Genomic DNA, 16,493 nt, shown 5'->3' with positions numbered 1-16,493 from the left:
ACTTTGGAAAACTCAGAGTTTGTAAACTAAAGTTTACTAGGCCTGCCTACCTAGGTTGTACAATAATTTCAATTGCTTAATTTTAGGAAATGATACCTTAGAATTGGTGATAGAATTGGTGAATATGATCGAGTACGAACGATGTAGCATTATTTGTTTGTCCATAATAGATATTTGTAATACTAATTGTCTTATTGTAGGTTTATATTGGGAAATAAAACCATATCATTATATATTACTGTTTTTTTAATTCTTCAGAACGCTTCGTTTAAATACAAGATTTATCATCGTACGAAACATTGTACTTTCTGTTTGCTTAAGAGACCTTATGTTTCTTTTTACTGATTTCGTCACGAGTTTGGCAAGTAAGGTTAGTTGAAAACATTAAATACTGTATAAAAAAGTGCATGCAGATCAAATTACACTTCAAAAGTAGTACTAATGGCTTTTAATTAAAAGAATAAACAAAAATCACCACATTTCGTTATGTGAATGGTCTGGTTATACTTATATTGGTCTGTACACTGTCTCTGTTAAATTATTTCATACCCACACCCACACAATTGTTATATGGATTGTTAAAATTCTTTCACAAATACAGTAATAAGTAAAGAAAATAGTTCAAATGAAAACATACTATTTTCTATTAGTACTATAATAATATATTTACAATTGCAGCCATCGTATCTTTGTGAGGTCACAGGTGCACTACTTCAGTACATGAGCACGTGTGCGTTTCTCTGGATGCTGTGCGCATCGACTGATATATGGTTGAAAGTTCACTTTCCGTATTTTAACCACGCTAACAACATATACTTCTATCGCTCTCTATCATACATATCCCCAATATTTATTGTTTGTGCAACTATCGGAGGTTTTAGAAGTGGATATGTTGATGAAAACAGGTAAGTGTGTATAATGTAGTTCATTAAATGTTATTTTTCATAGACATTTTTGAATTCTGTTTATAAGTTTACCTATATATACCAGTCCAGAAATTAACTAATATGAAAATCACTTGAACTGATTTGCTTCCATTCCAGTCATACCAATCGTTCTCAACATTTACCAATCTTTGTGAGAACATCTTATATAATTATTATTTTCTGATTTTAACTTTATTTAGCTGCTGGCTCAGTATCACCAGTCGATCTATGTGGGTTTTTTACTCGACTGCGATAGTTCTGATTGTAGTAAGTATTATTGAGCTAAACTAGTACTAACGATCATTTTAACCTAAAGAAATATCGCCAATTATTAATTAAAAATATTTTTTTTTCAATCAAGTGTAATAGAAGACTTTTTTTTAACTAGATAGTGATTAGGGTCGCTTTTTGGCAATAATGTCTCTACCTGTATCGTATTTGTATGTATCGTTTTGAAATAAATGAAATAACAAGCATCTTGCCCAAAGGCACAGACAAGATGGCGTAATTAATTCTACAGTAGTATAACCTGACAATCGATTCATATAATCATCAACCAAATATTTTAAAGTTAAAGAAGTTCAACTTTCAACCTCTACGGAGGCTCAGAACAACACAGGGAGGTAAAAACATTTGTTTTTTTCAGCTTATTTCGATAGAGTTAGCTATGGTGGCATGTAAGACGACTCAAGCACTCAAGAATTCTGTGCAGCCCGCGAACTTAGCATCAACGAAGGATCCAAAACAATCCAGGTACTGATGACCTACTTTATTTATTTAATTTCTTTAAGCACATTGTCCTTGTTTTGATTTTTAATTTATAATAGGAGGGCTAATATATAATTGATATATTACAGCTTATTTGTGATTGCCTAATCCTTCTTTAAAGATGTATTGTTCTCCAAAAACCTGAAAAATGAAGAAAAATTTAATCGGACTATGAATAGGTTATTTTGTAGTTTTAATAAAGTTAATCAATGCACTTCCGTAGGAAAAAAACCGTTTTCAATTATAAAATAACATAATAAATGGTTAAATTCAACCAAAAATTCATTGGCTGGCAGCCAATTTGACCTTTTTGCTTTAAATTACAGTTTTTTCAGATAAATACATTTTGTTAGATCCAATTTTTAACTATTACGTGACATTTAAATGGCGTATTCAACAACAAAAAATTGTAAAAATTATTTTCCAGGGGAACAAAGCATCTTTAAGTACGCTATGCAGTTATATAAAATGAACTGATAAGATTAAGTGTTGAACTAAGCCTCATTGATCCGAGGATCAACCGAGGGGATCAGGGGATCAGGGCATTATCCGCCTGTGCATTGCGCTACCTACACAACTGCATAGGTTCTAAAATGATTTTACTACTTTGTAATTACTTGCACCTTTACGTTTGTATACATGTTTCTTTATTAATGTATAATGGCCTCCTCTTTCATATAGAAATATGGCCAAGTCTTTCCTACCTCTGCTGGCAGTTTTTGGTATCACCTGGATTCTGGGTATTTTTCTTGTTATCGGCGGCACTATTATATTTGATTTATTATTTGTTATTGTTAATGGTCTCCAAGGTTTCGTTCTTTTCCTTTCTCAATTTCTTTTTAGTAAACAGGTAAATATAAATTAATATTTTGTTTTAATTTGACAATGTTATTGCTATTTCAAGCCTATGCTGCTTGTTCTTGAATTCGAGTGTTATATTGATTTTAATAATGAAAAGAACCACATTAGGTCAATCTTTTCATAACTGGCACTCATAAATACACTATCTAATTTCAACTTTAGCATAGACTAAAAACTGTTGAGCCAAGGTAGTACATTACCATTTGTTATTAAACTGAAATTGTCTAATTAACCGTCTTATATGAGGTATATAATTACTTAATTTTTATTTCGGTAACATTTTCACAAACATTTTCAATGAGATCATGAAGTAAGTCTTTAAACAAAAACTAGATTTTTATTTTAAATTTTGAAATAAAAATTAAATTTTTATTTTAAATTTTGATACTAAGGTACATAATGCTTGGACAGAAAGCAAAGAGCGTGCGACCACAAGGACATTATAGTGCCCTCATTAAAGAAATACGATGAACTGGAGGACAGAAATCAAAGAGCGTGCAACCACAAGGACATTATAGTGCCCTCATTAAAAAAATACGATGAACTGGAGGACAGAAATCAAAGAGCGTGCAACCACAAGGACATTATAGTGCCCTCATTAAAGAAATACGATGAACTGGAGGACAGAAATCAAAGAGCGTGCAACCACAAGGACATTATAGTGCCCTCATTAAAGAAATACGATGAACTGGAGGACAGAAATCAAAGAGCCTGTAGAAACTAGACACTTTTAGCGGTCTTATTGAAGAAATAATTTAACTGGCGGACAGAAATCAGAGAGTGTATGACCACAAGACACCCTAATAGAATAATTTACATTCTTGCAAATAGAAATAATTTAAATATAAATAAGCAAGTAAAAAATGTACCGAATATCGTATTCGTAGATGGTTATAGCAGGGAAGAGTTAATTTTAACTTGGTTACAGTTACAGTTATAGTCTAGAATCAGACTTGTTTAAAAAACAAACCATTGTTCATTTGAATTAGTAGCTCTCCGACATGAATCAGCATCTATTAGGAGTAGGCGGAATTAGAGAACATACTTTTTAAAATAAATGGAGAAGTTGTAAGATAAGATTTAAACGATTTAGTGTCTCTGTGACGCATGTGGAGTATCAGTATGGAAAGGGTAAACAAAATGAAACAAATATAAAAATGTATAATTTAAAGATGTATTGTCCTCAAAAACATGCAAAATGATTAATTAAATCTGACTTTGAATAGGTTATTTTATAGTTTTAATACAGTTAATAAAAAAAAAACAGAACAATATTTTCACTTATGAAATGACAAAATAAATGATTAAATTCAACCAAAAATTCATTGGCTGGCAGCTAATTTGAGTATTTTTTGCTTTAAATTACAATTTTTTTCAGGTAACTATTTGTTGTTTCGATCCAATTTTTGGTCAAAGTAAATAACTATTAGTGACATTAAAATGGCATGTTGAACAAAAAAATGTGTTTTTCAGGGGGAAAATATATCTTTAAGCTACTTTCATTTCTTAGATTCATATTACTGTAACGTACCTATATTTTCTATTTAATAATTTAGTAAATTGTATTGTAAACTATAGAAAAATATTTTATTTTGAGTAAGAATAAAAGCATTGGTACACAATGGTAACCATGGACATTATTAAGCTCCCTTTTCATTAGGAGAATTGAAAACATTGCTATAATACGCGCATGCGTATTCATAGTTCCATCTATTGTTTGGCAATTTGAAAAATGGACAGCATGCAAATTGGGGGATATTCGATTCGTGCAGATAAGTTAGCCTAGTCGACAAGAAGGATATTAATCTACTACTATTAATGTTTGACTCAGCGCACACAGGAATTGAAAACAACATGGACAACAAACCGTCGTCAAGCTTTTCAATTTAAAAATGGTAACATAGACGACAATCACTTAGCAACGTAAATATTGCTGGTCAACAATTTATATTTATTAATAGTAATTAATTATTAATTATATTCTATAATGATCAGTATCATATTTCATTTCGTAACGATTGAAGAATCGTACTAAAGACTAATTGTCTACTATTGTTGATTTTATTTCATTGTCATTAATGAAAACTAAACGATAGCTATTGTTATACTGTAGGCCTATATTAAATTTATAAGCAAGAATTCTAATTATCCTATCCCAGATGTAATTTCATCAAAGAATGATAGAGTGCCGACGTGCCCTTTGTCAATTGCAGTAATACTATTTAATACAATAGTTTAGGATCGTATATTTAATTTCGCTAGTGACCATTTGCCGAAGCAGTTGTGGAAAGGTTAGACCTAAGTGTATACCATACATGAAATAAACATGTTACATATTATACAAATTCATCTCGTCATGTTAATGGCTACTGTGATATTTGGAGATCTGTTATCATCAGACAGTAAGTAGTAATAGTAAAGGTCTCTCTTATACTAATTTTATACTATTTCGATGTTTTTTAAGGGGCAACTGATTCTTTGAGTTATAGTAATTGTTTTGCTTTAGTTGCCCCTGACCATTGTGCTTTGTTTCTGTTCTGTATCTGTTTTATTATTGGTCGAATAAATAAATGAAATGAAAGTTAAGTCCAACTATTTGAAAGTGCTAGTTTCACGAAAGTAACTATAGGTTGTAAACCTTTAGTTAAAGTTACTTTAAAGACATACTTACATTTAAACAACCATGTGTTCTGAAATATAATATTTATTATTTGAAGTAATTACCAGTTACATTGAACTACTACTAAGAATAAATAATATACTAATTGTGGTATAGGCCTATTCATTCATTCATTTATTTTATTTCGGATAGTACATCCATATACAAATCATACAAAACAAAAAGAGAAAAAAAATCACCAGGAATTAACAGTAGCAACTTCCACAAAAACAACCTATAGTATTTCAAAAATCAATTTGCACAAACGCTGATTGGATTGTGGATTATTATATTAACAACTATAGGCCTATACTATGAACAACTGCCATGAATTCTGTTCTTAAAAGTTCCTCCAATATTCATAGAATTAAGCGTGGTTCCCACTAGCGACGCAACGTAACGTAACCCTACGACGTATTGCGTAATCACAAGTGTGAACCGAGGACGCAACAGTGTTGCAAACATCGCGGTTTGATTTCACGCTGGCGGGGGCAAACGCAGTTATTGGAAGGGCATTTTCCTACGTTGCGTATGTTGCGTCGCAAGTGGGAACCACGCTTAAACTGTATACATTCTTATAGATGAGACCAGGCTTGTCAACGCAGACGATCACCAGTATAGAGGACGTCTACAAACACTAGTGGATAGTGACTGGTTACCGGTCTGTTTCACAAGCTTAAACGACAAATCTGCCAAAGTTGCGTGCAAGGGGTTCGGTTTTATTGACTTCGACAGTTTTACGATAGTAGAGGTGGCTCAAATAGCGAGTAAGACAGACGTGTACGACTGTAATGGGCGGGAAAATATACTCGGCAGATGCAGCACAACAACTAAACACAATGTTCAGTGTGACGAAATTGAACTTATTTGTACAGCTATCGAATTGGGTAAAGTTATGCTTATATCTAAAATATATTGAGTTACAACAACATTAACTAGGGGCTTCACTAGAAGCGACGAAGACATGTTTGTTTTCCTTATTTGAAAAGAAAAACAACCTAATTTGAAACAGTATTACCGAATTTATTTCGGTTATTTTTATTATGTTTTTTTCAGCCAGGTATGGCCCAGTGGCTTTATAAGTTCAAACTCCATTGCAACAACAGTCTAAAAATTAAATAAATAGAAAAGAAAACTTTGTAACAATGGTTTCACGAATTACACAAATCTTTTTAGATTATTATTATATAGATATTTGTAAAATTACTGAGCGATCAAAGGTGGTTCAGTGATGTTTATGAGATGGTTCTATAACCTCCATGACTGGCTATTCTGTTAGGTGTAATAACACGTACTGGAGATTGTATTCTCGATTGTATTAATACTTACAAAATGCATCAAAATTAACAAATTTAAATATTCCCATTAATGTTTTAGAAATGTACTATTTTTCACGGCAAATATACAACATAATTCATATACCCTGTCCTTAATAAATTATTCTCAATTAGTTATTTTTTATTTTCATATTCTTTATCTAGATTCAGAATACTTACGAATTAACCAAGCAGATGAACTTCACAAGGGACGACTAGAGCTGAAGTATAACGATAGGTGGGGGCCAGTTTTTAACGAAAACTGGGGGTTGTACGATTCCAAAGTGGCCTGTCGTCAACTTGGATTCATTGGTGTAATTCACCATGATCAACAGCTAAGATCAGGTCCAAGAGTTACTCTACCCAATGTTGATGACTTCAAATGCAAAAGTACAGAAAATGTTCTACATGATTGTCAACATGGGGGATGGGGGTTGCCAGCCAGTGCAAACTCTACTGATGTGTTACTAACATGTATGCCGATATACAAATGTAAGTTTTCTCATTAAATTAATCAATTCTTTAGAACCGGAATGACATGATGGTAATTTGTTCAGTGTGTTAAAGATGAAAGCTTATGTGATTTTAATGGTAACAGAAGCAAAATCAACTCGATCCTTTCTGATCTATGTTGAATCATGGAGAATAGTAGGAAGGACTTCTATAAGACTATGTTTTCCAATTGTCCATACAAATACAATGTTTCAAAAACAAAATAATGACGCTTTTCTTATTATTTTCCAATGCAAAAACAACAGGTGTGGATTTCATGTCGACCACCTGTCTTCTGAGCTGTTAGATTTACATGAATGTTCATTTGCTTAGCTTTCCTATTCTTAAATTTTTGTTTACAGCCGATGGTAATTTGTCTTTCCGTCTTAATGACAGTAAGAGTCATGCATTCCAAGGAAGATTGGATATAAAGTACAGTACTCAGGAAAAATGGGGTAGCGTATGCAATGATGACGTCACTATTCACACTGGACACTTTATCTGCAACAAGCTTGGCTTCGTGCAAGGGGCAGCGAACATTAGCAGAGACGCAGCATTTGGCGCTGGAACTGAAGACATTGTGCTTAGTGATTTGTTCTGTAATGGCTCGGAACAAAATCTTATTGATTGTAAATATTCAAAATATGTTAGTAAAGCATGTGGTCATACGAGTGACTTGTCTATTCAATGTGTTCCAATTACAGAAGGTAAGTTAACTATTCTATTTTTGAATAGTGTGTTAAACATATTCCTTTTCCATCTAATTTTGCCATAATTTTACAATTAATATGGTAATAAAATGTCATGTTCCGTACAGTATAAAAACAAGGCCATATCCATGGCTGCAGTCGCGTGCTCAAGTTAGTGTTTACCGACTAACCGACCGACCGACCAACCGACCGACCGACAAAGTCGCGTGTTGAATACATTTAAATATTTTAATGTTTTAGAAATGTACTATTATTCACGGCAAATATACAACATAATTCATATACCGTATGTCCTTAAAATAAATTTATTTTTATTATTTGAAAAACACCATACTGTAGTAGTGAAATTTTACCGAATAGAATGTTGCATCAGTACGCAACAGTTTATTAAGGCAAACATTTTTTTATATTTTTTTGTAGAATCAAAACAAAACATTACACTTAAACTAACTGGAAGTGTACATACATACGAAGGCCTAGTTCAGTTAAGTTACGTAGACGATTCTGGATTTGGAACAATCTGTGGCAAAGATTTTGAAATTGAAACTGCTCACATAATTTGTAATGAACTCGGCTTCTACCAAGGAGCGTATTCATATTCGTTAGGAGAAAGTGATATTGGAAAAGACAGCATTATAATGCTTAATAAAATAAAATGCTACGGGAATGAATCTAGGCTCATTGACTGCATGTATGAGTTTGTTGACAATTGTACGCATGAACATGATGTTAGTGTCGTTTGCGTTCCAATTACTATGGGTAAAGTATTGCTTGTAATTTTCTGGTTAAAGTAGAATTTTTGTAAATTAATTTTGATAAAATATTGTATTAGTTAAAAATGGCAAATGTCGATTTAATGATATCTTGGCAAAATTAAATCAACATCGCCAAACACACACTTTTAGAAAAATACTTTGAAATATGGAAATTTATTTTGCGTTATTTGTATTGCAGAAAGAGAACAAGATATAGAAGTTAAATTGACTGATGACTGGAGGAGTTATAAAGGCTTAGTTCGTCTTAGCTATTTTGATGGTTCAGGATTTGGCACAATATGCGGTCATGAATTCAGCATTACTGTAGCCAATGTGATCTGTCGGGAGATTGGCTTCTACAAAGGAGCATATTCATTTTCATTAGGCAATGTTACTGAGGAAGAAAGTATCATTATGCTAAACGAAATACAATGTACTGGGAATGAAAGTAAACTCATTGACTGTAATTTTATTTACGTGGATGAGTGCACACATGTCGATGATGTCAGTGTCGTCTGTATACCAATTGTTGATGGTAAAGTATTTCAAAATAAGTTTGTATATCACATAATATTATTAGCAACATCACCGATAATAGTATTTTGGTAGTGAGGTATATCTATATCTAAAACAAATTTTAAAGAAGATTAACAATAACAACTTGTACGTTTATTGTGATTATTGTTTTTGTACAGCAACACACGTGATAATAAATCAGCCAATCATATCTTTGCATTAAAACTAAACTATTTGTTGTTTTCTCACAGAGTCGTTCGTTACATTTCTGTTTGGAAAATTTGGCTTTTACGAAGGCGTAGTTTCCATTTATGATGGCAAGGATTTCAACCAAATCTGCTTAGATAGTTGGGGCATGCCCGAATCCGATGTAGTCTGCAAAGAGTTAGGCCATCAAGGTGTCCTTTATTACGATACGAATAAGCCGGACAAACACCTGCCGGAAGCTTATAAAAACCCGGTCTTCAGCTTCATGTGTAATGGTTCCGAGTCATCCCTCTTTGAGTGCTACTTGTCCCGTAATGAATCTGGTGGTTTGTGCATAATACAGGACTATGTGGTACGAGTGGAGTGTATACGTTTCTTACCAGATTTCTTCAACACCAGTGCTAACACGAGTGAACTGCTGTACAATGTAGATTTCCTACTTATTGATTCCGAAGAATCCAACAATCTGTCATCGGCAAGCTTCGGGTATTTTGGTAGTAAACTAATATACTTATCTTACTGTTTGGTGATTGTTCTTTTCTTTTCTTTTCATATACTGCCGTTATACACATTACATCAGAGCCTGCTACTGCATACTGTCACTACTTACCTTACTGCCGCTACTTACCTTACTGCTGTTACTTACAGTACCTTACTGGCGCTACTTACCTTACTGCCGCTACTTACCTTACTGTTGTTACTTACAGTACCTTACTGGCGCTACTTACCTTACTGGCGCTACTTACCTTACTGCCGCTACTTACTTTACTGCTGTTACTTACAGTACCTTACAGGCGCTACTTACCTTACTGCCGCTACTTACCTTACTGTTGTTACTTACAGTACCTTACTGGCGCTACTTACCTTACTGTTGTTACTTACAGTACCTTACTGGCGCTACTTACCTTACTGGCGCTACTTACCTTACTGCCGCTACTTACCTTACTGCCGCTACTTACCTTACTGCTGTTACTTACAGTACCTTACTGGCGCTACTTACCTTACTGCCGCTACTTACCTTACTGCTGTTACTTACAGTACCTTACTGACGCTACTTACCTTACTGCCGCTACTTACCTTACTGCTGTTACTTACAGTACCTTACTGGCGCTACTTACCTTACTGCCGCTACTTACCTTACTGCTGCTACTTACAGTACCTTACTGACGCTACTTACCTTACTGCCGCTACTTACCTTATTGCCGCTACTTACCTTAATGTTGCTACTTACCTTACTGCCGCTACTTACCTTACTGCCGCTACTTACCTTACTGCTGCTACTTACCTTACTGCCGCTACTACTTACCTTACCAATTACTGCCACTCCATATACCTCACTGTTGCTATAATTCATACTGCCGTTACATACCTGCTTACCGTCGCTACATAATTTACTGCCGCTACTGTACTTGCTACCTACATACATACATACTGTCATTCCATTCTTTACTAACGCTACATACATACTGCCACTCCATTCTTTACTAACGCTACATACATACTGCCACTCCTTAACGTACTGATGTTATCGTTATACCTCATAAACCTATAGAGTAAATACCAAATATGATAAGGCATGTGGTGCGCATAGTTTGGAAGCTTTTGAGCATTAGTTTTTAGAACCGACCATTATAGTACTCTATGATAGTGTTGATGATAGCAATTATTTGTCAGTTACTGGTTGTAATTATTTCATTATAATATAATTTCTTTTTAGTTATTGATTCACCGACCTCAAATGACACTAATTTTCTGGAATTGGTGGATTCGGAGCCGTTTATGTATACCTTCTATCCTGAACAAACTCAATTTTCAAGTAAGTTGCACCGATTCGTTTCTATATCGACTAAACTGTACTGAACTTTATTGTATCTCTTTTATATCGACGTTTTTTTACAGTTTGCCTTTATAATCATCATTTCATCCCAATAGTGTTGTTATCAAAATTGCGGCGATCATCACAAAAACTATGCCTTTCTAATTAATAAATTTATAAAAATAATAATTTCTTTATTATAACAGACTTAGAATTGGCTACGTCGTCTTATCTGATGTCTCTTGATCTTTCAAAATTAAGTAAAAATGAAACCGTTCCATTTTTTGAAGAAAGGTAAACATCAGAATTAATTAATATAATTCAATTAAGTACAGATCGTAAAATGACAGTATTGTTAAGTTATAGAATAGGCTTGTTAGACTCTTCGTGATTTAGGGGTCAAGGGTCAGTTCGGCCTAGTTATTTTACCCAGATGTTATAGGCTTCAGAGACCAATTATCACCAACTTAAATAATGATCTCCAACAATCTTTCACAATCTTGTTGAAATAGGAAGTTGTTTCCATTTACAATGTTGTTTCTAACAATGTAGTATTTAAAAAAACTCAACGTTCAAAAAGGCGTTCAGAAAAAAAAAATGAATATTCATATAAATTAGCATAGTACAACTGATGTTTTATTTTATCAGCTCAAATACACATATCTACGCATATGCAGGCATCTTTGGTTTAAACGTATACTCGCCACTTGGGGAGATGTTGTCTGCGAAGGCACGTTTCACATATCCTAACAATTTGGTAAGTTTATCAGTATTATTAGTTGGTTTTGTTTATTCAAGATGTATCGTAATACTATTTTTTTTTGTTATTTACCCAAATAATTAATTTGATTATGAGTAAATCATTGTTGATTTACTTTATGTTATTATAATAACAGGGAGTCTCTGATAATAATGTGTTTACTCAAAATAATGATTTTCTCTTCTATGCTTTTCTCTAAAGTATATTCAGCTTTGTAATCTCAACATTGTTTTTATTGAATGCATATTCAAATTTCATTTCAAAAGATATTTATTTTCATATCTAATAGAACATTTTTAATTTACGTTAATGTGTAGACACTTCCATTTACGATTGACGTTCCTAAAGGGTCGACGTTAGAACCTATATGCACGTATTTTGATCCAATTTTGGAGTAAGTTTATTTTTTTCAATTTGCAGAATACAAGTACATTTTTCAAAAAACATACATATATTGAGTCGAGCATATATCATTATCATAAATGGCTAATTTGTAATCAATAATGTTATAAATTTGTTTAAAGTATCTTAATGCATAATTATATGAATTTGATCTTTTTTCTGTTAGAATTTGGTCATCGGAAGGTCTAATAACCGAGGAGGTAAATGGAACAATTAATTGTGAAAGCGAGCATCTAACAAGCTTTTCAATAATGATGAAAGTTACAATACATCCTCAGGTAGGCATCGTTACACTAGAGAGACGCAACGCAACAACGTGGACGCAACGCAACGACGTGGACGCAACGCAATCTAGTTTATCAATGACAAGTTTCCTAGTTTAATACTATTGTGAAAAACCCATAGTAATTCACTTTCGATGCACTTTGTAACTCCCATGATCATATGCACATTCAAATTGAAATTACATATGTTTATAATAATATGTTGTTATCAACTTTAGGACACAAGCTGGGAGACGATTCTGTCGGTTATGACATATCTCTGTCTTGGATTATCGATATCTGTTTCAATTCCTACGTACATATCGTTCATGTATGTCAGGTAAGTTTTTGTCAAAGACTCGTCACAGAATTACATGTTTATTTCATTTCCGAATTAAAACATTACTTCATGGTTCTGGTGGTAGAATATTGCTCGGAGAAGGACTATAAACCGTAGGTCCAGTGTACACATCTAGCTCATGTGCACTTTAAAGAACCTAGTACATCTTTCGAGATGAGTAGTGGGTCACCCCTGTGTACTATAGTACATCACAGCCACAGTCATAACTGGGCCCTTTGGAAGACCAGTCTTTGACTGAAGATGTCACCCAGTATAAATAAATAATACAATACATTGGGTGGGTTTAAATAACTGTACATACATAAAATGATTAAACACCTCTTTAAACATTTCAAGCATGTTATCATTCAAATTATATGGCCTCCCTGTTTTTTCATTATTTTCTTCTTCAGAGCGCTTCGTTTAAATACAAGATTTATCATCGTACGAAACATTGTACTTTCTGTTTGCCTGAGAGACCTTATGTTTCTGTTTACTGATTATGTCACGAGTATGGCAAGCAAGGTTAGTAGACATAATTATTACAATAGAAAATACATTTTCCTATGATAATACATAGTGCCTTCTTATAACTGTCTTGCAAAGCTAATACTTCATGGCGTATAATAATCTCAAACGCTAGTTCAACTTTCCAAAAATAGCAGATTATATTTTGAGAGGACTAAAGAAAAGAACGAAATATGAGTGCAGAGTCTAGTCCCACTGTACTCGAAATAGACTCTATTAATAATTATATGTTGACCTTATGCCCTCACAACAGTGTTACTTGTACTCGCTAAACTACCTATGGTTTATTTTTCATTATAACATTATCTTGTATCTATTTCAAAATAATGTTATAATTTAAAAATCAAAACTTCTAATTTATATACAGTAATCGATTTCTAACTGTTTTTGTTTTTACCTACTTTCAAATAAAGACAAATCATGTCTTTTTTCATAATTACAGCCATCGTACCTTTGTGAGGTCACAGGTGCACTGCTCCAGTACATGAGCACGTGTGCGTTTCTCTGGATGTTATGCGCATCGACTGATATATGGTTGAAAGTTCACTTTCCGTATTTTGACCATACCAAAAATATACACATCTACCGCCCCCTATCCTACATAGCTCCAGTAGTGATTGTTTGTGCAACTATCGGAGGTTTTAGAAGTGGGTATGTTGATGAAAACAGGTAAGTGACTTTAATCTATGATTATTTTCTTATCTTTGCTTGTCACACGAAGAGAAACATTAATTGTGATTTTTATTTATTAAAATCCAACATATAAACATATATTGGCAAGATCAATTTACAGTTTCAAAAAACATTTACCTTTCAGTTTCAGCAATCATTGTGATATTTATCTAAGCACTATTTTATTAAATAATATTTATTTCATATTTTATCAGCTGTTGGCTCAGCATCACCAGTCGATCTATGTTTGTTTTTTACTCGACGGCGGTATTTCTGATTCTAGTAAGTTGTTATACGGTTATTGCGGTCACGAAATGTAATTTACTATCCAAACTATACGGACTTTCCACATATAAAACGCCCGTGTTGTAAAATCTGACATTTTTCTATTCGATGTAAAAGGGGTCATACAACTATATTAAAGAGATGAGAATTATGTACTTATATGATATATGTACTTTTAAATTGTTGTTTAACATGTTGTCGTCTACTACAGAAAATAGCCTTTTGTTGTGTAAAGTCCATGCTGATTTTTTTAGGCTAAATATATGTGGAATTGAATTGAATTGATTTGGTCTTTTTCAGCTCACTTCAGTTCAATTAGCTATGGTGGCATGTAAGACAACCAAAACGCTTAAGAATGCTGTGCAGCCAACGAACATAGAAACAAAAAATCCAAAAAACTCCAGGTACTGTTTGTTATTAGTAAAAGGCTTTTCCCGTCCTTTTGATTGGATGTTGTGCAGTTGGTCCCGATGGCTGCATGATGACCTTTCACAAAAAAAACCAAAATAATCTATTATTTCTCGTGTAACATTCGTGTAATATGCGATCATTCTAATATTACTTTAAACATTATTTCACTGACAATACTTTTGTTGGTATCCTATCTGGTAAAAAGGAAAAAGAATGAAGTTTATTAGATTCTTTGCGATCAGAAGGGACCGATTCATTGAATTCGAATGTATGTTTTTATTAATTTATAATGATCTCTATCTTTTTTCATAATTTCGTATGCATTTCTTTATTAAATTATAATGATCTCTATATTTTTCATGATTTCGTATGTAATTTATTCATTTATAATGATCTCTATGTCTTTCATATAGAAATATTGCGAAGTCTTTCTTACCGTTGCTGGCAGTTTTTGGTATCACTTGGATTCTGGGTATTTTTCTTGTTATCGGCGGCACTATTATATTTGATTTATTATTTGTTATTGTTAATGGTCTCCAAGGTTTTGTCATTTTCCTTTCTCAATTTCTTTTTAGTAAACAGGTAAATATAAATTCATTTTGTTTACGAATTGTTATAAACGTTTATATATACATATATATAAAAGCTGATTTTCCACTATGCGAATTTGTTCGCGCGAATCGAAAGCGTCAGCTTATACGCATGCGTAGAGAGGGATTTGAAAGTTGGAAACATGAATAACACATGCGTATAAGCTTTAGAATTTCGCTTTAAACGACTTTTATTATGTTTTTCAACCAAGGTACGTAATGCTTGGAGCGAACACATAGAACGTGTCACCACACGAACACTTTAACAACTTCATCACATATTGAAGATACTGTGAGCTAATGGATACATCTTAAACACTCAGGGGACTAAGAGGAATAGCAAAACGCAGTTATTGATACGACGCCTACGGTATTTTTATTGACGGTATTTAACAGAAACAGGCCATGTTGTCAAAACTTCACAAAAATCGTGCTTTAGTATAATACAATAACATTTTACAGATTACATAAATAGATTATAATATGTGGATTATAAAGAAGATTATTTAGTTTAAGTACTAGACATATACCAGTTGTTGATATCGTTTGAGTGAATATTGCCTAGTAATAGTAATGTGATGTGTTTTTTAACAATTATTAAGTGTAAATACCAGTTATTTATATTATTTTAGTAAACATTGCCTACTGTAGATTTAACAGCTAAGTGTAAATAGACAAATACCAGTTATTTATATCGTTTTAGTGAATATTGCCTACTGTAGATTTAACAAAGTGTAAATAGACAAATAATATAATATAAGTTTATATAACAATCATTAAGTATAGATAGACAAATAGTGGTTATTTATAAACTTTTTCTTCCTAGATTGAATAAGATTATTATTTCAACTAAATCATTATTGATTTAGCCTATTCATAGACAAATCGACGATATTTATAACGATTAGTTAATGATCATAGATTTAATGTATAAAATACCCTCGTACATATCTTAAGATGTTTTACTTAATTAACTTTTGTAAGTTCCCGGTTCTCCTTCAGAGTAAATACAACTTATAAAAACCATCGTAGGTTTAGAATTTGGGAAAATATGTTTTTATACCTATTAGAGCATAATAGCGCCGATATCAATATTGGATATGAGGACGGAAACAATAGACTAACTAACAAGCTACTCAGATTAAAGTACAAGTGGATTTCTTATCCGGTAAGTATAATGTGAGTGTACTTACGACTGTACTAAATAGTTGGTTAA

General features: G+C 32.8%; 2 protein-coding genes across 2 annotated transcripts in view; both read left to right on the top strand.

Annotated features, from left to right (window-relative positions):
• LOC144853519 (scavenger receptor cysteine-rich type 1 protein M160-like) overlaps nucleotides 1-5,325 on the top strand; it is a 17,132-nt gene extending 11,807 nt beyond the window's left edge. Inside the window, exons 21-26 of the mRNA XM_078711212.1 lie at nucleotides 259-370; nucleotides 679-905; nucleotides 1,127-1,193; nucleotides 1,573-1,679; nucleotides 2,376-2,544; nucleotides 2,948-5,325. Coding sequence (XP_078567338.1) covers nucleotides 259-370; nucleotides 679-905; nucleotides 1,127-1,193; nucleotides 1,573-1,679; nucleotides 2,376-2,544; nucleotides 2,948-3,001 — 736 coding nt within the window. The 3' untranslated portion in view covers nucleotides 3,002-5,325. The remainder of the gene's footprint in view (nucleotides 1-258; nucleotides 371-678; nucleotides 906-1,126; nucleotides 1,194-1,572; nucleotides 1,680-2,375; nucleotides 2,545-2,947) is intronic.
• Nucleotides 4,918-16,493, top strand: LOC144853518 (uncharacterized). The gene is made up of 19 exons (XM_078711211.1): nucleotides 4,918-4,957; nucleotides 5,796-5,981; nucleotides 6,696-7,022; nucleotides 7,385-7,729; nucleotides 8,153-8,491; nucleotides 8,687-9,022; nucleotides 9,255-9,704; nucleotides 10,928-11,026; nucleotides 11,233-11,320; nucleotides 11,675-11,783; nucleotides 12,104-12,180; nucleotides 12,355-12,466; nucleotides 12,691-12,791; nucleotides 13,205-13,316; nucleotides 13,762-13,988; nucleotides 14,207-14,273; nucleotides 14,577-14,680; nucleotides 15,101-15,269; nucleotides 15,490-16,493. Exons 1-19 carry the CDS (start codon nucleotides 4,918-4,920, stop codon nucleotides 15,541-15,543), a joined length of 3,342 nt encoding a protein of 1,113 aa, XP_078567337.1. The 3' UTR covers nucleotides 15,544-16,493.

The sequence above is a fragment of the Antedon bifida genome, chromosome 10 (genome assembly GCF_963402885.1).
Source record: "Antedon bifida chromosome 10, ecAntBifi1.1, whole genome shotgun sequence".
Classification (NCBI taxonomy): Eukaryota; Metazoa; Echinodermata; class Crinoidea; order Comatulida; family Antedonidae; genus Antedon; species Antedon bifida.
Note: the sequence above shows the minus strand (reverse complement) of the source record. Positions and strands in the feature narration are given on the sequence as shown.

What these genes read in the sequence shown, in the direction of transcription:
- LOC144853518 (XM_078711211.1), top strand. Translation starts at nt 4,918, where the DNA reads ATGGCTACTGTGATATTTGGAGATCTGTTATCATCAGACA. An exon ending in TATTTTGATCCAATTTTGGA is followed by an intron (nt 12,181 to 12,354) that starts GTAAGTTTATTT and finishes TTTTTCTGTTAG; the next exon opens with AATTTGGTCATCGGAAGGTC. An exon ending in AAGTTACAATACATCCTCAG is followed by an intron (nt 12,467 to 12,690) that starts GTAGGCATCGTT and finishes TATCAACTTTAG; the next exon opens with GACACAAGCTGGGAGACGAT.